We start from the raw sequence: 21,603 nt of genomic DNA on the forward strand, positions 1-21,603 counted from the left end.
GTTTGGCTGCTTATCAGTTCAGGGAGTTGGAGAGCACTGAATGATTCGGTGAACGAATCTTTTGAACCAATCATTTTACTGAACGGATTCTAGAGATTCAGTTCAGTAAAAAGAACTGCCGATCCCATCACTAGCTGCAGCTGCTAGCTCCAAGAGAAGGGTCTAACTGCAGAACTGGACCCCAAAGGTCCTGCCCCCGTAGTTCTAGACGCAGCCGTTTTAGACGTATGCATGTGCAACTGCCACCGTTTAAGAAGTACGCATGCGTGGAAACCCGCACAACACTTAACCACCAGCTAGCTATAGGACATATTGCTGAACTCCATCAAGGCAGTGTGTAATAGTTCGGGTCCGTCTTTCTTGGTTGAGGTAGTTTGTACCGCCACACTCATACTTGGGTTTCCACAATGCTTGACGTTCATTACTAACATAAACATTAACTTACTATGCCCAGTTGTAACGCTACCATTTTATCATAGATGAACAAAAATAGGTATCCGTCCATTACATGGGCGCCGCGTTGCTCTCTCGTATCTAGGCAACACAGTACACAGTCTTAAAGGTTCAGTTTCAACTCGCACATGCGTACGTCTGAAACGGTGGCTCTCGCACATGCATAGGTCTAAAACGGTGGGTATGGAACTCGGCATGTGTACGTCTAAAACTGCCGGGGCTCTCCGGCGCTGCAGTTTGATGACATTGAGCTCTGCCTGTTGGAAAGAGTGTGGGGTGGGCTCAACCATTTCTAAGAGTGTGCTATCTACATCTTTAAAGATGTAAATAGCACATTATTGCACGATTATAATGAATTATTAATTATGTCTCAAATTATTCTGGGGGACAGCTTTACTGGAGGGGGGGGACATGTCCCTCCTGCCCCCCCCCCCCCGGGATTTCTGCCTATGGCTGGGAGGATGCAAGCAGGGGATGGAGAGGGTCAGTTTGGCCCCGCTGACCAGCATCAACGGACTCTTCAGAAATCCAGATTTGACCTGGTGATAGTTGCTGTAACTATCGGGGATAAAGTGGACACTGCAGAGACGGGTGTTGGTGGTGATTTTGAATGCTCCACAACAGTTCCTCTTGACAAAATTAATCCACCGTTTCCTTATGTTGTAGTCCATGCGTATGTATTTATACCGCTTCTGCAGCAGGGTGGGGTTTATGCTAATGATGACCGCATTACATAACGCATTACATGTTTTAAAGAAATAAATTTATGACCTATTTAATGTGTTTAGAAGAAAATGGCTGAATTTGCTTTACACGGACTTTAACTAGTCACAGCCCATACCTAAACGTGACACCAATCCTAATCCTACCCATAAATCCCTGATGTGTAATTGCTAATAGAGTGCCCCTTTATTCTTTGCTTGTGAGGATATTTGATTGCACATACACACATACTCTTGTGATGTTCTTTACTCCTTTTCTTCCACACAGAACTCTAATCTCAGCACTCAGGATCATGAGAACATCATTGTGGTGAGTATGAAGTTCACTGCCACTACAGCTGCTATTTAATGTCAGGCTGAAGTTAATAATTAACATCCTTGAGTCCAACCTCTTGTTGTTTCGGTCTTTAAACTGAAGAAAAATATTGATTCTCATTGTGTGTTTGTTCATGTTACACTTGTGTTTTTGTGTGTTTTCGATTGTTGCTGTCGATGCCCATATGGTGGTATCTGGGCAGAACAGAAGAGTTTGATGCTGAGAGAGGTTTGATGTTTGTGTAGCTTAGCTTTGAGCTGTTTTTACAAGGCTGCTGCACCTGACAGTCCAGATCTGTACTGCTGGCTCCCAGCCAGGATAAATAAGAGATAGGATATGGAAATATTCATCTATCTCTGTGTGTGTTGTTTTTTGTTCAGGCCATTGCTCCTCTTCTGGAAAACAACCACCCACCACCTGACTTGTGTGAGTTCTTCTGTAAGGTGAGGTCCCTTGCTTCTCAAACTGGAACAACAACAAACTAATAGCTACTGTTCTAAAGCTGGACAGATTGAAGCATTTAAAGTGCTTCTTGTCATTTCTGTGTGTTGCAGCACTGTCGGGAGAGGCCGCGGTCGATGGTCGTGATTGAAGTGTTCACTCCTGTGGTCCAGAGAATCCTCAAACATAACATGGTGAGAACTACTCTGTCCAGGAGCTGCTCAGAGCTCTCAGCCGAAGGGCACATCAGTTCTCTCTTAGTAGTGGTTTTACACTGCCCAATCCTCTTTTGATGCCTGTTTATTACATGCATAAACCGATTTTGGTCATATATGTGAAAATGTTTCTGTTAAATTAAGGTCTTTATAATGAGAGATTCAATAAGTAGGAAGGCATCTTGAGACCAAATCATCGTGATGTGGAGCTACCAACAGTCACTTCCGGGAGGACAACTTACCATTTCAAACATATATGTTTAAACATGTATGTTAAAATATGGTTGTACACCTTTCTTGAGTTTCTGCAGTGCTTATTTAATATAGTCTTCTGCTTTGGTAGTGTCTTTTATATTCACCTTAATGCAACATTTTAGTCTGTGGCCCCACAGGTTAACAAGGTTACCAACCGAACAGTGTAAGTGTTGTCATTAATGAAAACATCAAACATACAGATTATGAGTTTAAGTAACTTACCTATTTTGTCGCTGACTGATCCGACTAAGCTGTGCATGTAAACGCATGAGTGTTAAAAGTTCCAAAGTGGTGTTAACAGAGTGTCCCTGTTGTGATTTCCTTCCGAGAAGACGTAGGACTTGATGCAACTCTGCTCCTCAGTCAGTACGTTTACATGCACAGCTTAGTCGGATTACAGCCATAGTTTGACTATGCCACTCAATCAGACAACTGCAATTATCCGAGTATACATGCCAGTGAGAAAATCGGATTATTGGGCCAGAGCATGTCATACCCTGGTACGCTAGGTGGTGCTGTACCCATTTCAACTAGTGGTAACAGAAACACCTCCGGCTGACCTGTTTACCTCACCAGCTGCCTCGTCATTTAAGAAAGATGGCGTATGAAGAGTGAGGCGAAGCCACATCTTTGTACACTTCATATATGGTGTACATGATTATTACACAAACTAGATTCACAATGGTGCTCTTTCTTGCGGTGATTTTGGAGGAAAGACGCCACCGCTGCCGTCCATCTTCTAGCTCACGGCCCCGGGGAAAAATCTCGAGCCTGCACAGAACGTAAAATCCAATCCGATCTGCTGGAACGTATACATGCAGGAGTAATGCAACTATCAATCAAATAATCTGGGTGCTTTAATTCGACTATGAGAAATCCAATCTGGATCTCATCTTAAAGATCATGCAGTCCACACGCCATGCTTGGTGTGCTGTCAGCATCAGCAGGTGTGAGCTCCCTGGCCCCGGGCATTAGCTCCCCGGGCGCAGGGCTGGGACCAGCGCTTGAGGCGGTCGTGGTAGACTCCCCATCTGACTCTGAGGTACTGTTGCTGCCTGGTTCATAATGGTATGTTTCTCCACATCAGTAACTGCAGGTGCAGTAAATGGTTCTTCCAAGCGAGGGGGACGAGTAGAAGGGCCATCTGATTCTGATATTGCGGTACCGTCGGATTCCACAAAGTTGTTGTTGTTGAGAGGCTGGTCTGGTATGTTGTCGGTATTCCCCCTGGGAATATTTTTTGGGTAGCTAGTCCAAATTCTGACGCAAATACGTGACACCTGACACCTCTGACCTTGCGTTAAAATCAATTAATACATTTTATATCATAATTAATTGAGGACATTTTCAGGCAGAAATGAGATACAAAGCGCATGAGATGTCTTAAAAATATATTTTATTTAATTAATTTTTATTGGATTTCGTGGTGGTGCTGCGGGGTGCTATGCAACCACTAGGGGGAGCTGAAGCACCGGCAAGCCCCTCCTTGGTGCCGCCTATGCATATATGAAAGAATTTATTTTCGGTATCATTGTAGTCCAAACAAATCCCACACTGCTCTTAAACCACGCAGCAGCCATGTTGAAAATCTCAGGTCAGTCTGATCCTGATCTGCAGAGATATTTGAGGCACACACAGACAGACAGAGATTCCTTGCCTTTATAGAGAGATGCTTTTTGCAGCTACCAGATATACAGTGAGAACAATGTATTATTATGTTTTATAATCCCTCAGTATATTCAAGATTAAACTCATTAAATATGTTTGTAATGAATACACTAGCAGAATTCAAATGTTAATTAAACTTCAAATGGTGGATTAACAGTTATATTTAGGCACTATATATAAGTTTTCCCACAGTCTGTTTTTTTTTTTTAAATGTTCTTTCCAAATAAAGTTGAGGTAATTATTTGCACATCATCTTCAGGTTCAGTTTTTTTCTGTTTTGGTACTTTGATTTAGTTTATATAATTTAAACACTGCATTTGTTTTTGTACCTCTCTTTGGCAGGACTTTGGAAAGTGTCCTCGACTGCGTCTCTTCACTCAGGAGTACATCTTGGCTCTGAACGAACTGAATGCTGGGATGGAGGTCGTCAAGAAGTTTGTCCACAGGTAAGAAAATTGAGTGCAAATGCAGAAATTGTGTTATATTTATGTTTGAACATGTTATTGTGCATTAATGCCCTTATGTAATGTATATGTAGAAATACATAAAAAATATATTTGAGCCTGAATATTTTAAAATTTGGATTTATGTTAATGGTTTCCATGGTATTCATCTGCACCTCTGTGTTTTGCAGCATGCATGGGCCAACAGGGCAGTGCCCTCACCCACGGGTCCTGCCAAACCTGGTTGCAGTGTGTCTCGCTGCCATTTATTCCTGTTATGAGGAGTTCATCAACAGGTCAGTATTCCATATAGGGATGGACACACACATATGGTAGAATGGCCAGAATCTTACTTTTAAACATAAAAAATGAACTAACATTATCAAGAGAGTTTGAAGAAACAACAGTGTTCACTTGTAGACCAGCTAGTTCAGATCCATCCTATCTCATAATACCACTTCGTACCTCAAGATTAGAGACATTTTTACACCTTTTTTCCATATTAAATAGGAAAATACACACATATACCCCCCATATTCAAGTTTCTCTCTTATACATAATGAGAAGCTGAAGCTATGTTCAGTCTCAGTGTGGTATCTGGTTTGCTGAGCCCTGTTGTCTGCTGTGAGTCTCTGTGTTGTTCGAGGTTGTGGGCCCAGCAGGCTCCTGTTAACTCAGCAAACAGTACAGTGATTAGCAGTCAGAGTCAATGCTGTCCCAATGGTTTTTGAGCTACCTTCAAATTCCGGCCATTTCTAAAATGTATACATTTAATGACAGTGTATGGATATTGTGACAAAATAGCCTAACCAACATGAAACATGACTTAAAGCTGATTTTATGTTGTCTTTACACCAGAGATAGCTCACTGTATTGTAGTTTATTTACAGGCACTGTTGATGTGCTCATATTATTAAGTTCTGTAAGTCAAGTGCTGTAATCACACATGGATTTTTTTTCAATTTGAATCTGAGTAAATTGTTGCAGTCATAATAGCCCAATCTATACCATCTGATACTGTATATTCTTTGTAACACCTCTGTTACAAAGAGAGATACACACCCAGTCACTACCCTATTATTTACACTCCTGAAGGGCTCACTGTTCAGTGGTTTAGAAACTGTCATAATGCCTCAAAAACATTGCATTGCTTTTCTAATGTAGTCTTAGAAAACATATAGTGTCATTTACTGGTGTGAGGGAAGAGCTTTGCCACTGTTGAGGATGGCTCAGTTTTGTTTGCCTCAGTCCATTGGTTCATTGATCAGTTAATATGAATATTATATATCATTAATATTCATATGAAGGAAGCGGTACAAACAGTAAATTAGAGATGTTACCAGGAAGTCAGATACCATAATGTCATTAGACCACATTGTTCCATTTAAAGCCTAAACTAATAAGCCATGTACAAAACAAATACCTCTACAGTACAGTAACAATGCATCAACAATCATTCAAAATATAAACATTGTGTAGAAAATCATTAAAAACATGACATGATTATGTTTTCTTGACGTTTCATATCAGGCCTGGTTGCTCTAGTGGTTTGTCTTGGCCGATCATTCTTTGGACTATACAAAATATTACAAGTGACAAGACACATCTAAGCCTTCAATAGTTATTTTACAAAATGTGGTGCTATAAACTTTATATTTAGTCTTATATTTAGCATAATTATTGAATGTGGTATGTATTTAATTCAGTTTCATCTTCAAATATAGAAATTCATGGGAATGAAAAACAATTGCAATCCACTGTGTGCCAACCCTAAATTGAAACCTGATGAAAGATCGAATTTTCTTTGCACAACATCTGGGATTTCATTTCTTTTTGCATATGTTATGGTACAATAGGAAAAAACTGTTTCAAAAACATAAAGCTCTTTGCCATAGCTGAAGAAAATCTAATTGGTCTCATTCTAGTGATTTACATTTAATCTTATTTGTATCTAGTGTGGTCCATAGGGGTTTTTGTTGACTGCAGATGTTTGACTTAGGCTGACTTAACTAATTAGCATCATCTCCTTAGCTTCCTGTTGCCCCAAGGAGGTAAATTGTTAGCTAAGTTTTCCGAAACTCAAGCACACAAGGGAACCATCACTCTGGTAGCCATCTCTCATGGCTCTGTATCACACCTCTTTTATCTCCTAACTGTAATTGCACTATTTTTAAGCTTATGGCTTTGCTCTTCTTTGACACTTGAAGGAACAGTTCACCAAAGACTGAAAATTCATTCATCATCCACTCACCTTCACACCGTTGTTGAAGTTTCGGAGTCCACAACCCATTTTTGAAGCTTCAAAGCAGAACAGTGCAGCATTCTCCACGACAACTGAAGTAGATGGGGACACACCAAACAACCCCAAAAGAACACCCTTTATGTGCAATCAAACTCATGTGACCACTTCAGATGGGGTGTGCTAATGCTTTTAGCTTAGAACTACAGTGACATTTTTGGCTTTTGGGGTCCCAGGGCTTCCGGAGACTTTTTTTTTTTTTACAAGACTGCTTCTCCTTCTGTTGTTTGGGAGAAATACTGAAACACTGTTTTGCTGTGAAGTTCCCGAAAAGTTTTGTGGATCACGAGCTACAAGACTTTTTCTGGCTTTCCATAGGCATGGAGAAGTACAGATAATGACAGATGTTTTAGTTTTGGGCTGAACTGTTCTTTTATTGTCCCTCAACCAAGTATTGTTTCTTATATGCTCCTATCTCTTTTCCTCTCCCTGCAGTCGGGACAACTCTCCCAGCCTAAAAGAGATCAGAAATGGCTGCCAGCAGCAGAACGATCGCAAGCCCCCAATGCCACTCCGCCTACTGCGCCCTGAGCCTCCTACACCTCCTGCCACCCTCCTCCCCCTCTCTGGCAACCCCAGTCCTCCTCAGCCACCTCCTCCCATACCCACAAACCCTGCCCTTTCCATTCCCATTTCCTCCCCAATGCCTTCCCTGCCTCTCTCCCCTCCTCCATCTATTGTTAACTCTAGTGAGATCCTGGTGGAGCTGGAGCGAAACAACAACTCAGCCAACACCAGACGGAAGGGTGGGCCATCAGGGGGTGACAGTGAACCAAACCTCATTGACTGTCTGCTGGTCAGCCCAGCTGTCAACACTCTGTCCATCCAGCTGCCAGCTCAGGCCAACCGAGTGCTGGGCTGCTTCGCTCTCATACTCAAGATGCTGTGAGTTTACACAGAAATCTATCACTGCAACGCAGTATTAATGCAACAGTGCAGTATTTTGTTTTAATTTGTTTCCACTGAGTAGATGAGTTAGATTAGCATCAACTTTAACTTTAGCGGTGTTCCTCCACTGCTGATATTTGACCGCTGATGCTAAGGAGAGAAGAAGGTGGAGAAGAGAAGGGGGAGAGGGGTCTAGAGGAGTGGAGAGGGCTGTGTTTTATCTTTAATGATTAGTATATTATTATGTGCTATTGATGCTTCATATGTAGAATATTTAGAAAAGAGAGGACGCATTATAAATTAATGTTATAACATGGCGAAGCGGCTGCCCACGGCTCTGTCTTCATCAGTGAAAAAAACTCAGAAACTGGACATTTACCCCTCAGTACAGAGCCGAGCAGTTCACGAACGACTTGTATGCATCATGCAAAATGTTGTTTTGCAAGCAGAAGCAGACCTGAGAAATCATAATTAAAGATGTTATGCGTGAAAGTTAACCACCTGTCCGATTCATATTATCGGCATTTAATTCCAGAGTGACTGTTAACTGCTGCGAATAGTAGCTGCTGTTAGCTAGTTAGCCCCGTTAGCCACAGCCCTCTTACCTGACTCTGCCTGGGCTGGGAGCTCAGAGGACAGGGCGAGGGTTGGTGTTTTCAATACTAGCTGGTTAGTATGCTGACTTGACATAACGTCACAAAGATAATTTCTCATTTTGTTGGTCATCTTTGCTCATTTTTTTTTTATATTTACAACATAAATTTTCCGAACAATTTTGGTATGCAAACATTTACATTTACTGTATGAGGACATGATGAAGTCATAATGTTTTTGATGCACTTTAATGTACTGTACAATACAGTATTGAGGAAATGTATGCCCTATATATACACGAAGAAGCGCTTAACTTAATATGTCAGCTCGATAATTAAAACAAAAATTGTCAGGTAAATTTCAGCATTGAAGCAATGAGCAATGAATGCGGATTCATGGTTATCATTCTCTAAACGTATACATAAGTATACACTTATTTGTGAAATAAACAACAGTCCACATGAGCCGACATTTTCTTCATCTTGGAGGCCTACTGTGAGCCATGGCAACATGACATGACAGCTGTCAATCGGTGACTATTGACAGATTCCCTCAGGAACAGCCTGTTAACTATTATTAAGACAGAATTGTAAGAGGGAATTAGTGACAGCTAGCTAGCCTCTAGCTAACACTCAGTTGATGTAAACAGGGCCACACTTAAAATTAATTGCTTGTTTTTCGAATCACATCCCAGGGGGACAGGGGGCACGGCTACCCCATCCTGAGAAACATAAACTTTTTAAGCTTTTTGTCTTGGATATGTATTCTACATTATTTGCTCACAGTGAAGAGGTAACACAGAAATAACTACTGCATCTTCAGCTCACTTTTGTCACATCTACTTCCGTGTGAAGAGTTTGTTTGTCCACATGGCCAGGGACAAACAAACCTAATCATGGAAAAGTCTGAAAAGTCATTGAAATCTCTTTTGTAAGGCCTATTAACAACTCTTGTGTCTTGATGAAGCTACTTGAAAATTTTATAAACCAAACCAATGTCATATTGTAGAAGTTACATATCAACAACCCAGTACTTTTTTACTTACCTTCTATGTCCATCTTTTTCTGTTAGGTCGGACTATGATGACTGGAGACCAGCTCTGGCCAGCCTGCTACAGCCCATCCCCTTCCCTAAAGAGTGAGTACTCACACATACACACCTCAGCTCACACTTAAACTGTAGGCATCAAATGCATTTTATTCATGTATCTAGGATCCTGTCACACAAGGGACTTATAATGACAAAACTTCAATGAATTAATCTCTCGAAAAAGTATACTGATGCCTTACTGTATTTTTATATGTGGTTGTTTACACATATTATTGTGTAGCAGAATTATACTTAGTAAGTGAGAACAACATTCCCTTGGACAGAAACAGGGTTTTTTGGGAATCACGAAGCAAACACACAGGTCACTTCATGGAGTATGTGAGTTTGTATATTGATGGAAAGGATGTTATATGGCCTATATTTAAAGGGACACAAATAGCAATCAAAATAAAACGATGGAAAAGAGAGACGAAAATAAGTTGTTTACAGTATTTTACTAAAAATAGTGTTAACCAGGAGGATTCTGCGAAGAGCAGTCACATTTCACTGCCTCATAATTTTTGTCCCATTTCTAGCAAGAATTGCCTTATTTGTACCGGCCGTGGTACCTGTGGCATGTACACATGTAAAAAGTAAAAGTGAGTAGGTAAGAAGTAAGTTAAAGTAAATATCATTCATAGTATTTTCTGCAACTAAGTAACCAACCACAGAGTATACGTTCTTCCTGTTTACAGTGGCACACGCATGCCCAGTGAACGTGAATGGTCATGCGACTTTTTCAAGTGTATTAGTGTGGACAGAGATTATTTGTGAAATACTCACCTGGACGAAGACAGTTTTTGTTATAGAAGCCTGTCTTCATAATTACCTGTGTACATGTAGACTGGGCCTTAGAAAGTTACTTAAGTGTTGACACCTCAGCTCAACTTTTCTGTGTGGTGGTTTCAGTCCTTCATATATGAAATTTAGGCTGTGTTTCTGCACTGCACAGTCCACCCTACTACATTGCTGTAGTTACACATGTAAAGTACAAGAAACTAAATAGTGCTGAATGTAGAATGGAATCCAAAAACACCAGTGCAGCCATAACCGTAATCACACTGTAATTATCGGTGTCAGCCCAGTGCTGCGCACCACCACCCTGCACAGCATTCCCTCCCGTCTCCTACCTTCCTTCTTCCACTATCACACATTACCATCTCTGGGGATGTATACATGTCTTCAGCAGGATCCTGGTGGGGCCTGGTTGCTGACGTGGATGGGCTATCTCACCACGCCTCCCGGGTGTCCTAAACTGGAGGGGTAGCTTTTCCCTCTCCAGAGAGCTTGTTTAATTGGCTATAAGCAACTCCAAGCCCTATTTGTAATTGGTGGCTGACCTAGAGCATCATTAGTGTTGACGCACCTGCTGCTCACCTGCGCCACTGTTACCTGGTAGATGGCTGCAGGCATCATTAGGAAAGGGAACAATTCTCCCCAAGCACACTGTAACTAAGGATATAATGAGTCACATCAGTGCATACACTGACAGTGATGTGCTCAAATGAATTCATGCACTCATGTGCAAAAAACATGTAATTAGATTCACCACCTCAAAAGCTGAATTATTAATGGACTAAACTGTCTTTGAATCATTCACATTTAATTGAAGTATATAAATTCACATTGCAGTTTTATAGGGGGTTATTTGCGGGGCTATTTTTGACCAGGAGAAGTTTCTGCACAGCTAGTGGATAATCCTGGAACTTAGTGCTTCCAGGCATGAAAAAATCCAGCGAATAATTCAAGTAGAAAAGCAAATTCTATCTTTTGCACCCTCATTTTCTGTGGATTTCCTCTGATGATATAGTGTGATAACTTGTGACCTTACAGAGCTAAGCTACTGTTTTCAGCCTCTTTTTGCTAATATCCTTTTAAGTGGTTTGCTGACTGCAGCATCATATTTACCATAGAGATATAAAAGTACCATCCATCTTTCAATTCAAATCTTGGCAAGAATATGTCGAATAAGTTATTTTTTCAAACTATTCACACTATTAGGAGGAGTCCACTGCTCGAGCATTGCACTCATTTCAGTATGGAAAGTTGAAGAACAAATTATGAATTTCGATTCAGCAGAAGCAGAACTTCTGTGTATTCTTCTTCCTTTTCAACACCTGGCAACTACATGACAACTCCTGCCTACCTGCACCCATCCTGTGCCTGATCATTGTAAACATGTTTTTTGTTGATAAACTTTGAGAAAACTCCCAGAACCATTTTTTACAATTGTTTAGAAGCCAAAATTTGCGTGTTTAGCTACATATTCACGCTTATAAAAAGTTTCACCTTTAATGTGTCAGTACAACCTTAAAACAACATTTTGAAAAAGTCATTAAACTAAAATGATTTAATTTACCAGGATTTTGTCACTTCAGATTCAGAAGTCTATTTCTCTGATGTGATTTTTAGCAACTGTCACTACAGTCAACCTCTTACAGCTGCTAAAACATAATTGTAATGATTCCCCACAGGGATCATTAAAATTTCATCCAAAGTAACAAACAATCCCTGGAACTGCACATGCTCATATCATGTGCACATGTGCTGAAAATGTCATAATGAGCTCTGCACTCCCCCTGACACTGCATGTTGACTGTATCCACCATTATAAAGTAACATTGTGCTACTGTGTCATCAGCTCAACATCACTGTAAGAGGTAGCACAGCCAACATATGTTAAATTGACCTCCAAATATGATTGTAACCATTGTAAACATCAAGTCTTAGCCACCTTGCCAGACAAGTATGCATTAAATGATCGTTTCCCAACAGAAAATGTTTGCTTTGTCATATTTCTCAGTTCATAAGTATTTTGTACTGTAATATTTCCCATTTCTCTCTTACCTCCCTCTCTCCAGGGCCCTTGCACATGCCAAATTCACAAAGTAAGAATTCTGACATCATAAACAGATTGAGTCATTCTAGTTTAAAAAACAATCTGACATTTGTGTCTCAATGTTTCTCTGTCTCAATAGGGAACTGAAATATGTAATTCAGAGGTTTGCGGAGGACCCAAGGCAGGAGGTTAGTGTGTATTCATGCATGTTTTCCAATGTTTCACTTTTGAAGCAGCTCTAGAGCTGAAGGACAGGGTTTTGGGTGAGATGTCTGATGCTTGATACTGCCCAGAAAACTTATCATGTGGGTGTTTGTGTTCCAGGTCCATTCTTGCCTGCTGAGTGTCCGTTCAGGTAAAGATGGCTGGTTTCAGCTATACAGTCCAGGAGGTGTTGCCTGTGATGATGATGGAGAGCTTTTTGCCAGTATGGTGAGTGTAACACACACACACACACACACACACACACACACACACACACACACACACACACACACACACACACACACACACACACACACACACCCACATACACATGCAGTCAGCCTTACTATATATCTGTGGTTGTGGTTACTAACAACCGACCCTCTTCCCATTCCTCTCCATCAGGTTCATATCCTGATGGGTTCCTGCTATAAGACCAAGAAGTTCCTGCTCTCTCTGGCTGAAAACAAGCTGGGGCCCTGCATGCTGCTGGCCCTGCGTGGCAACCAGACCATGGTGGAGGTATGTCCATGCTTATGTTTCTATTAACTCTTCAATAAATAATTGTTCTTTTTCTAGGGCTGTCAATTGATAGCATTGTTAACTTGCTATTAATCACAACTTAATTGCACTTTTACAAATGTATGTTCATTTTTATGCAGCAATCCAAAACAATGACAGATACTGTCTAGAATATTCTCCAGAATAACCTCAAAGGCACTGTGTGCTCAAAAATATGCTGAAAGCATAACATGGCAAACTCAAGCCCAACAAGCAACAGCAGTTAATTAGCCTGGTTTGTTTGGTTTGTTTCTGCTGCCATCCAGCGCAACTGCTGCATTGCTTTCAAAACAACATCACACAAATGACTCCTCAGGCTGAGCTGTACTCAGCATAACAAGTAAACTGTTCATCACATGTAAAATCTGTGCGGTGCGCCTTTACCCCTTACAGTATGCATGTGTTTCCATGTGTGTCCAGATCCTGTGTCTCATGCTTGAGTACAACATCATTGAGAACAAAGACACCCAGCTGCAGATTATCTCCACCCTGGAGAGCACCCAGGTGGGCCTGCGGATGTACGAGCAGCTCTGTGACCGACAGAGAGAGCTCAAAGAACTGGTGAGTTACTGCTCAAACATACACACACATGCAGTGCACTTCTTGTAGAGATGAACTCAGAACATCTTGTCCAACTCATCCCACATTTCTGTTGTAGTCAACAGAAATGTGGGATGAGTTGAACTCATTACATACAAATTATATTACATTCCCATTACATACAAATTCTTGTGTCCGTAGTGACGCATGTGACTTAGTTGTCAATCCACTTTCTGACAGCAGCTGTTATAGGCCCCAGAAGTTCAGCAGTAAGCATGCACCATACCATACCAGTGTTCCTTCAGAATGACCACATGACTGTGGCAAGGGGTGGGAGAGGGATAAATCCATTTGTATTTCTATAGTGCTTTTCCAGTCTAATCACCGTTTAAAGTGGCTTACAACAGTCTGTTTCAGAAGGTTGCCCAGGAAAATTCACCTTTATCATAACAGTGGGTGAGGGTGTTAATGAGAAAGCCTCAAACTGTACAAAACCAACACAGAACCAGATGACATGGCACAAACCACTTACAAGCATTTAAGAAACAACTGTATAAGTAGGCCTACAGTAAAGAATAACTCTCTTTATCTTGTTCTCTCTCGATTTCCCTGCAGAGCATGTCTAATTGTCAGTTGGAGGGATAGACCCTAGTGAATGGCTTATGGATGGAGAGAAGAATAAAAGTAAAATGAATTTTAATTGGTTGCCAGATATACCTGGCAGCAGTTTATATAAACAAATGGAGGACGCAAGATTCATTTTAGAGAATTCTGTTTCATGTATGAACAGCTCCATCGTCTATTCTATGGTTAGGCCTAGATGAAGAGAAGACTAGGGATGCACTCATGTATGGCTGACTCTGGTTCGGATATTTGAAATATGATAAAATAAGGCCTAGTAAAATATAACAACCTCAAATCTAACTGTCTTTATGAAGGTTATTTTCAAGGTTGTTCTACTTTACTATTCCATGGATCAACCTTATCCACCAGAGATACATTTTTCTCAGTCGCTTACACTCGTCGACTGCTTTTCAGCATGTACCCTCTTTGCTTCATCCACTGCTGTAAGTCCATCAAATTGTACCAGTGTCCCTCACATCTCTTGTACTCTCATCGAGCAAGCAAACACTAACTGGCGTGTGTAAATTAATGGAGCTAGCCTGGACCTAAAATGCAAGTATATATCAGGGGTCTCATGTAAAAGCATTGTAGTTGTGAACTATAAAAACAAACTTGAGGGGAGACTGGAGCACCTGCAAGTAAACTGTCACCCATGCATACAAACAATTTGGAGACAAGGGCAATTAACAAAGTAACCAGTAAATACATTTATCAAATAGTTGTAGTGGAGAAAAGGGAACAATATTTGCCTCCAAAAAGTAGTGGAGTGTGAGTGCACAGTATAAGTAAGCCAAAATTATTTTAAAGAACAGTACTTGAGTAAATGTCCATCATCACCTTTCATCACTGGTGCACTGCAGATATCCTCTGGCAGGAAACTCTAACAAAGATACATAATGTTAATAACATCATTAAAAAATGGTTGATTATGTATTTTTAAAATTTTTTAAACAGTATTCATGTCCCATCTCCTCAGTATGATATCAATTCAGCATACATGCAAACCTGCTCACACACACCATCTACTGTCTGACATGGTTCCTGCAAGGCCCTCAGCTCAGACGCCATCTTTTTTTTTTGTCTGTCTTCATAGCAAAGGAAAGGAGGCCCCACCCGGCTGACTCTACCCTCCAAGTCCACGGTGAGATTATACTGATTCTTCACTGCTGCACACAAAAGAGTGTTAACCTGTTCTGTCCTGGCCAATGTCAGTGCATTGAAAATACTTGCTCTTGTTTTTCTAAGGCTCAATGTTTTTTTTTCCCTCAACATTGTTTAGGATGCGGATCTGGCCCGCCTGTTGAGTTCAGGTTCTTTTGGGAACTTGGAAAACCTGAGTCTGGCCTTCACCAACGTCACCAGTGCCTGTGCTGAGCAGCTCATCAAACTGCCTTCACTCAAACAGCTCAACCTCTGGTCCACACAGGTGAACACACAGCAAAACAAGTATTAACACACGCTAGTAATCAGTAATAATTTGATGTCTTAAGTGTCTCATCCCTTTATCTCGTATGTCTTCCTTCAGTTTGGGGATGCAGGGTTGAGATTGCTATCTGAGCATCTTGCCTGTCTTCAGGTTTTAAACCTTTGTGAGACTCCAGTCACTGATGCTGGTCTGCTGGCTCTCAGCTGTAAGAAATACACACAAATTGAACCATGTGACTGTATTTGATAGAAAGCATTGCAAGGAATGACTAGAAATGTTACAGTAAAAAAATATCCAGAATACAAGGACATGCTCAGAGTTAACAATAAATTGTGGCTGATAATAACTGTTTGTCTTTTCCAGCTATGAAAAGTCTGTGCAGTCTGAATATGAACAGCACGAAGCTCACAGCTGACACGTATGAGGACCTCAAGGTAATACTACCAAATAATTCATGTCAAAGGCAAATGGTTTATTTGCATAGTATAATATAGACATATATATATATCGAAATGTAGATAATCAATTTCACAAAATGTCAATTAAAAGGAAATAGACCTGTTCTTCTCACTAAATGGACTAAGTACAACCATACACCATCTGAACTAAATGAGCCATGAGCTAATAAGCTAACTGTAGCTCGCCACAGCTAAAAATATTTAGCAGTAGCAACTTTGTCAGTTAACTTTGTGATACGCGACCCATATAGTCTTTAATCTATGTTCAAATTTTGGCCATATTTTCCAGAGTGCATCTTTAAAAAGTGACATCCCTACATTTTCAGATTTGTATTTAAGTTTATATTTTCAAAATAATTTACATTTATAAGAAAACATAGGTTAGGGTTAGGGTTATTTTCAAACGAACCAAGAGGAGTAAAGATTAAGTCATATAAACAGGTTAGAGTTAGGTTACACATTGATTCAACAGTTTTGGTGATTGCCATCCTGCATTAAGGCATAAGGCATAACTGTAGTTCATGCAGGACTTTAATACACCTCTGATGTGTATTTATGTTCTTTTGTCACAAAAATATTGTGTCACAATGAAAATTATTAGCGTTAGTAGTCTGTAAACCAACAGCAAACACATCAGTAATGATTGGGAGGCTTTTTACGCTGTCACACATTAGTTGATGACCTGACAGTACACTGAGTAGGACACAGCACAGCAGCTTGAACAGCTTTTAATCTTTTATCAGGGAAAACAACGCTGACATTACCAGGAAATTAATTCACATGAATGCAAGGCCTGTAGGCTACAGATTGGTTGTGAGATAGTGTAGTGTATACTGTGCCAACTTTCATGCTTTAATGAAAAAATGAACAATAATTTTTCATATCACCCAGAGTATTGTAGAAATGTGAAATTTATACACAAGCAAGTGTACAATTCAACATTAACAGAGTATAACATTTCCAACTATAAAAGAATGTTTAACAGTTGACAGTCTATGTCCAGATGAACTCATCAATATTTTTATTTTAACAATATGTTCCTGAGAGTGTGTATGCCTAAAGGTACTGAGGCAGTGTCCATCTGTCTGTGTCTCTCCGCAGGCCAAACTGCCCAACCTGAAAGACGTCGATGTCCGGTACACAGAGGCCTGGTGATGAGCCATGTTCACACAACCCCATACATAACCGGACACACACAGAAACATACTCACACACTGCACACAGGCTCAGATACACACCATGAAAATTGTGTGGTGATGTCGTCTCCTTCACCGCCATTATTAGGCTCTGACATCATCCCAGTGTGAGGATCACCTGATTTCACCAGAGGAGCCTTCATCAGCTTCACACATCATCGCCCACCCCTGTACTGATGCCATCATCAGGAAGGAACTGTCTAGTCAGCATCAGGATTACCTATTTTCTAAATGAGAAATTATTATGGACATTGCCACTCCCCTTACTGTCACCGATGTTTCATGGACCTTGTTCTTACTGACACGATCAGAGGAGGACCCGCTATATTGTGACATAAGAGACACTTTTCTCTCCGTCTTTATCCTTTGCCCTGTCTTTCAGATGCAGTCTCTCAGTTTTCATATTCAGTCTAACTCCAGCTCTGCAGTCATGCATCCATCAACCTGAATCGACCCTCCCCCCTCAGAGCTGTCCTTTCTTTCTCTCTCTCTCCTGCCACACATGCGAAGAAGGCTGGATACAGCAGCTCACATTCCAGTTGGTCTCCAGTCTGATCCACAATTATGCTCACCAAACAGATGTGTTGAACTGTTAATAATGCAGTCCTTACTCTCACAATCTTTGACTCTAGTTGTCAGGTTCAAATTTGTCTTTTGAAGTCTTTCATTGGGAAAATGAGGTACTACCTCAGAGAAAAGCAGAGTTCCAAGACTGTGCCTACTCTTCATTTAAACACAAAAAAGAAAAAGGTTTTTATCAACTTGAATGAACATATTTTTCCAGACATCTGTGCTTTCATATGTTGTGTGTGTTTCTATATAATTCTATATATGAACATAACCCACAGTGATGACATTTCAGAACCATTTCAGGAGCACTTGGGCAAACTTAAATGCCAATTGTGTTTTACAATTACAATTTGTTCTTTTTTCTTTTGTCATCAGTTTTGTCTTCTGATGATCTCCCATTTCTACTTAATAGGGCAGTTGTGTAGCAGTAGCTGGGTGGTCTGGGACTGCCTAATATTTGTGTCTTTCAAACTTCCTTTACTCTGCCTCTTCTGGATTGTGTCCGGATAGTAATGACGTACACAGGCCGAGTTGTCCTTTTTTTTTAATTTATTTTTTTTTGCAACATGTAACACAAGAAGCCAACAAGAGGGTGCCTGTACATGGATCTCTCTGTACCATGCCATGGTGGTAATATAGACCTGTTAAGTGGACCTGTAAACAAGACTCATCACCAGCTGAGAGTTGTATATTTTCATATCCTCTGCTATTTTTTGGCTCTGTTTGAGACTGTTTCGAAAAGAAGAAAGGACACTTGCCAAACATCTTCATCAAATGTAGTTTTTGTTTTGTGCACGCATGTCATCAGGCCAATATGAGTGGGGTTTCAGTACTGATCACGATTTCAAGTGGGACCTGTCATGACCTGTCTGTGGAGACAGTGACACCGCCACTGACCTGTTGAGGTCAGGGTGGAGAGTCGCAGTGCCTCTAGTGGAGCTGTTGATGAGTTGCCTATTGTTATCTTTGTACCTGTTAAACCATCTGTTTTGAACTGTTGTTGTATTTATATTCCTTCTCAATACATGGGTGATATTTTTAGGCTGTATGGAGATTCTCATCCAAGGTTGGTGATAAAGTTGATGTACATATTCCATCCCAATGGGCTTTAAGGGACAAAAGATTGGAAAAAGGCACATTTAAGCCATATTTGCCCATCTACATTCCTTCTAAATGTTGCTGTTTTATTGTGGCAACATTTCATATGATGTGGTAACTGCCCTGACACACTGCAAGTCTGTCAGAATCTTTTTCCTCTCTTTATATTGATTTGTCTTCTGTCAGCGACTTTAGAACACGGGAAAACGAGTCAGGTTTCAACCGTCTTTCCAGTCAGCCTAGCTCTGACTGCATCCATCCATTTTATTTATTTGTGTCAACCTTCAGAGTGCTCCGGATGTTTGCTGAATCAAGGCAGAAGCTGCAGCAGAGGACAGGATGCCGTCCGCTATGAGATCATTTGTTTCCTATTTATTGGGTGCCATGACAGATTTCTGTTTGGCCTGTAGACTCAGCTTGTGTACGGCCATCTTTAGGTCTGGCTTTAGGACCTTGTGCTCTCTTTCATAGCCTGTATGATGTATATACAAGTGTATATAGTCATCTCTTCCCCTCCTGTCCTTGAACCATTTTTAAATCCCCTTTTCTTTTTCTTGGCCTCCTTTCATTGGCAGGCTGGTGTTGCCTTCATCTTAATGTGTGTGTGGCTGTTTTTTCACACAAAGTGCACTGTAATCAAACAAATTATGTTTTCAAATATCTTTAAAGTTTTCAGCATCTTTGATTTGATCACTTTATTCAGACATTTGTTTCTTGTGTTCTTGTGGTTAAGTTTACTATGTTTGTTTTTTGCATGTACATGTTGCTGTATCATCTGATATTTTTATTTTATAATTTTGTTTTATAAAAGGTTTGAAATATGATAAAGGGTCTGATCACTATTCACTGAGGTTAGGACTGAAATGGAGATGCCTGTCAAGTTTGACTATTATCATATCAAAAAATGTTCAAATTTCTTGTTCTCCCTGATTTTTTTTCTAATCCTGACAGATAATCATATCAGAGATGAACCACACTGACTGTCCATAATCAAGTTACAATAAAGTTGTGGGTGCCACACATTACTTACTGTTAAGTCAGTGTAACATTACTGTAGATTTGTTTTATCCCAAATGTGTTGTCTGAATGTTTGAAAGGAATAGTTTGACATGTTGGAACAAAGGTGTACTTGCTTAATGGATGAAAGGAGGATGAAAAGATTGACATCATTGTCTTGTCAATGTAATAATAAGAAGTTAGTCAGTTTGCTTACTTAAGCATAAGATTGGAAACTTGGGGAAACTGGCCTGACTATGTCCACATTACATCTCTGCTGGTTGCCTGGCAATTTCATAGTGATAACGTGAATGCAGGAAGTCACTGCGCCCTCAACAATCAGCTAATCAGTTTTTGTGGGTTGGCTTCTTTTCAAAAATATGAAAATCTCTTAAGCTTATTTTAAATGCAGATCCTATTTTAGGCAACTGAAAACCCATCCAAAAGTCCCACTAGATTAGAGGCTAGGGAAGTGCAAAAATGCTAATTTATTTTCCCACAGAATGACTCCTAAATCACAGTCCTATAGTCCTAAAACCCAATGTGGTTTTGTTTGTTCTTTTAGTTAGCCATTACAGGAGCTCGTAGGTAGATTTTGTTACCTTTGGAAAGAGCTGGGCTTGCTTTTTCCCCCAAGTTTCCCTGTCCTTATGCAAAGCTAAGCTAACTGACTGTAGCTTCATACAACATACAGCCATGAGACTGGTATCAATCTACTCATGTAACCTCATGTTGAGGAAATCCTGTCACTGAACTCATCCCACAGTTCTTAGGCCATTATGAGCTGCCAGATGCCCAGCCTGGGTGCCAGCATGTTGGAGTTACAATGTAAGGTTTTTGTATTACTGTAGTACATGCAATGGTTGAACTGAGATTTTTCTTCTGTTTCGCCATGTCTACCTATCCTGTGGAACTGACTGTGCTTTGTTGCTTTCCATTCCCATCTTTCTCGTCTATGATCTCTGATGTTCTTTTTATTCTATACAAACTGTTAAGAGTTTCTAACATGTCCAAATCCTGTACAGCTGTGCTCGTGTCTAAAAATTTGTTATGGAAGGAACGGGGTCAGATATGGCACAGCCTGAGAAATCTGACAGACTGAAGAAAAAAAACAACTCTATATCCCATAATTCCTTGTAGTAAAATCTTTTTTGGCAGCTGGAAAAGGGGCACCCACCATGTTTCACTCTATTTTTCAGTCTTTTCTGCATTGATCTGCTTCTCCTGCTGGGTTATTATTATTATTATTATTATTATTATTATTGCTGCTGCTGCTCTGTGGCTGTTGTAATAAAAATACAAAATATCTTCAACAGGAAAATGACAACTATGATGTGAAATAATTTCAATGAAAAATAAATTGTCTGTGAATATGTTTCAGCTGGGTGTGCGCTGAGTTTTTTTTTTTTTTTTTTTTTAAATCTTTCTTCACTCATACTAGAAGTGGCTATTGCAGTACAGTAATAGCCAGCCATTTCAGTAGTCAACAGGTACAAACAGGACATAAAATACATGTCATGCTATGGTATTGCTGTATTGTCGTGCAATGCACAGTGGATCAAACTCTAAAACTGGTCAATATATGCTGTGAGATTTACTGTGTTCATGGCTGCACTATTTTATCCATATTTCGGGTAGGTCATTGCGCCCATCAACAATCAGCTAACCAGTTTTTGTGGGTTAGCTACTTTTCAAAATATGAAAATCT

The 21,603-nt window shown here is 40.3% G+C and overlaps 1 protein-coding gene across 3 annotated transcripts in view; it reads left to right on the top strand.

Annotated features, from left to right (window-relative positions):
* Positions 1–21,275, top strand: part of LOC119024072 (c-Maf inducing protein) — a 63,164-nt gene extending 41,889 nt beyond the window's left edge. For all 3 annotated transcript variants that reach the window (XM_037106500.1, XM_037106502.1, XM_037106501.1), the window contains exons 5-21: positions 1,444–1,485; positions 1,872–1,934; positions 2,046–2,126; positions 4,413–4,516; positions 4,705–4,809; positions 7,248–7,697; positions 9,366–9,431; positions 12,245–12,271; positions 12,362–12,410; positions 12,547–12,654; positions 12,832–12,948; positions 13,408–13,548; positions 15,245–15,292; positions 15,431–15,577; positions 15,677–15,782; positions 15,941–16,011; positions 17,137–21,275. In XM_037106500.1, the coding sequence (XP_036962395.1) occupies positions 1,444–1,485; positions 1,872–1,934; positions 2,046–2,126; positions 4,413–4,516; positions 4,705–4,809; positions 7,248–7,697; positions 9,366–9,431; positions 12,245–12,271; positions 12,362–12,410; positions 12,547–12,654; positions 12,832–12,948; positions 13,408–13,548; positions 15,245–15,292; positions 15,431–15,577; positions 15,677–15,782; positions 15,941–16,011; positions 17,137–17,190 (1,779 nt within the window). In that variant the 3' untranslated portion in view covers positions 17,191–21,275. The remainder of the gene's footprint in view (positions 1–1,443; positions 1,486–1,871; positions 1,935–2,045; positions 2,127–4,412; positions 4,517–4,704; positions 4,810–7,247; positions 7,698–9,365; positions 9,432–12,244; positions 12,272–12,361; positions 12,411–12,546; positions 12,655–12,831; positions 12,949–13,407; positions 13,549–15,244; positions 15,293–15,430; positions 15,578–15,676; positions 15,783–15,940; positions 16,012–17,136) is intronic.
* Positions 21,276–21,603: the final 328 nt, after the last annotated feature.

This window comes from Acanthopagrus latus, chromosome 8 (genome assembly GCF_904848185.1).
Source record: "Acanthopagrus latus isolate v.2019 chromosome 8, fAcaLat1.1, whole genome shotgun sequence".
Lineage (NCBI taxonomy): Eukaryota > Metazoa > Chordata > Actinopteri > Spariformes > Sparidae > Acanthopagrus > Acanthopagrus latus.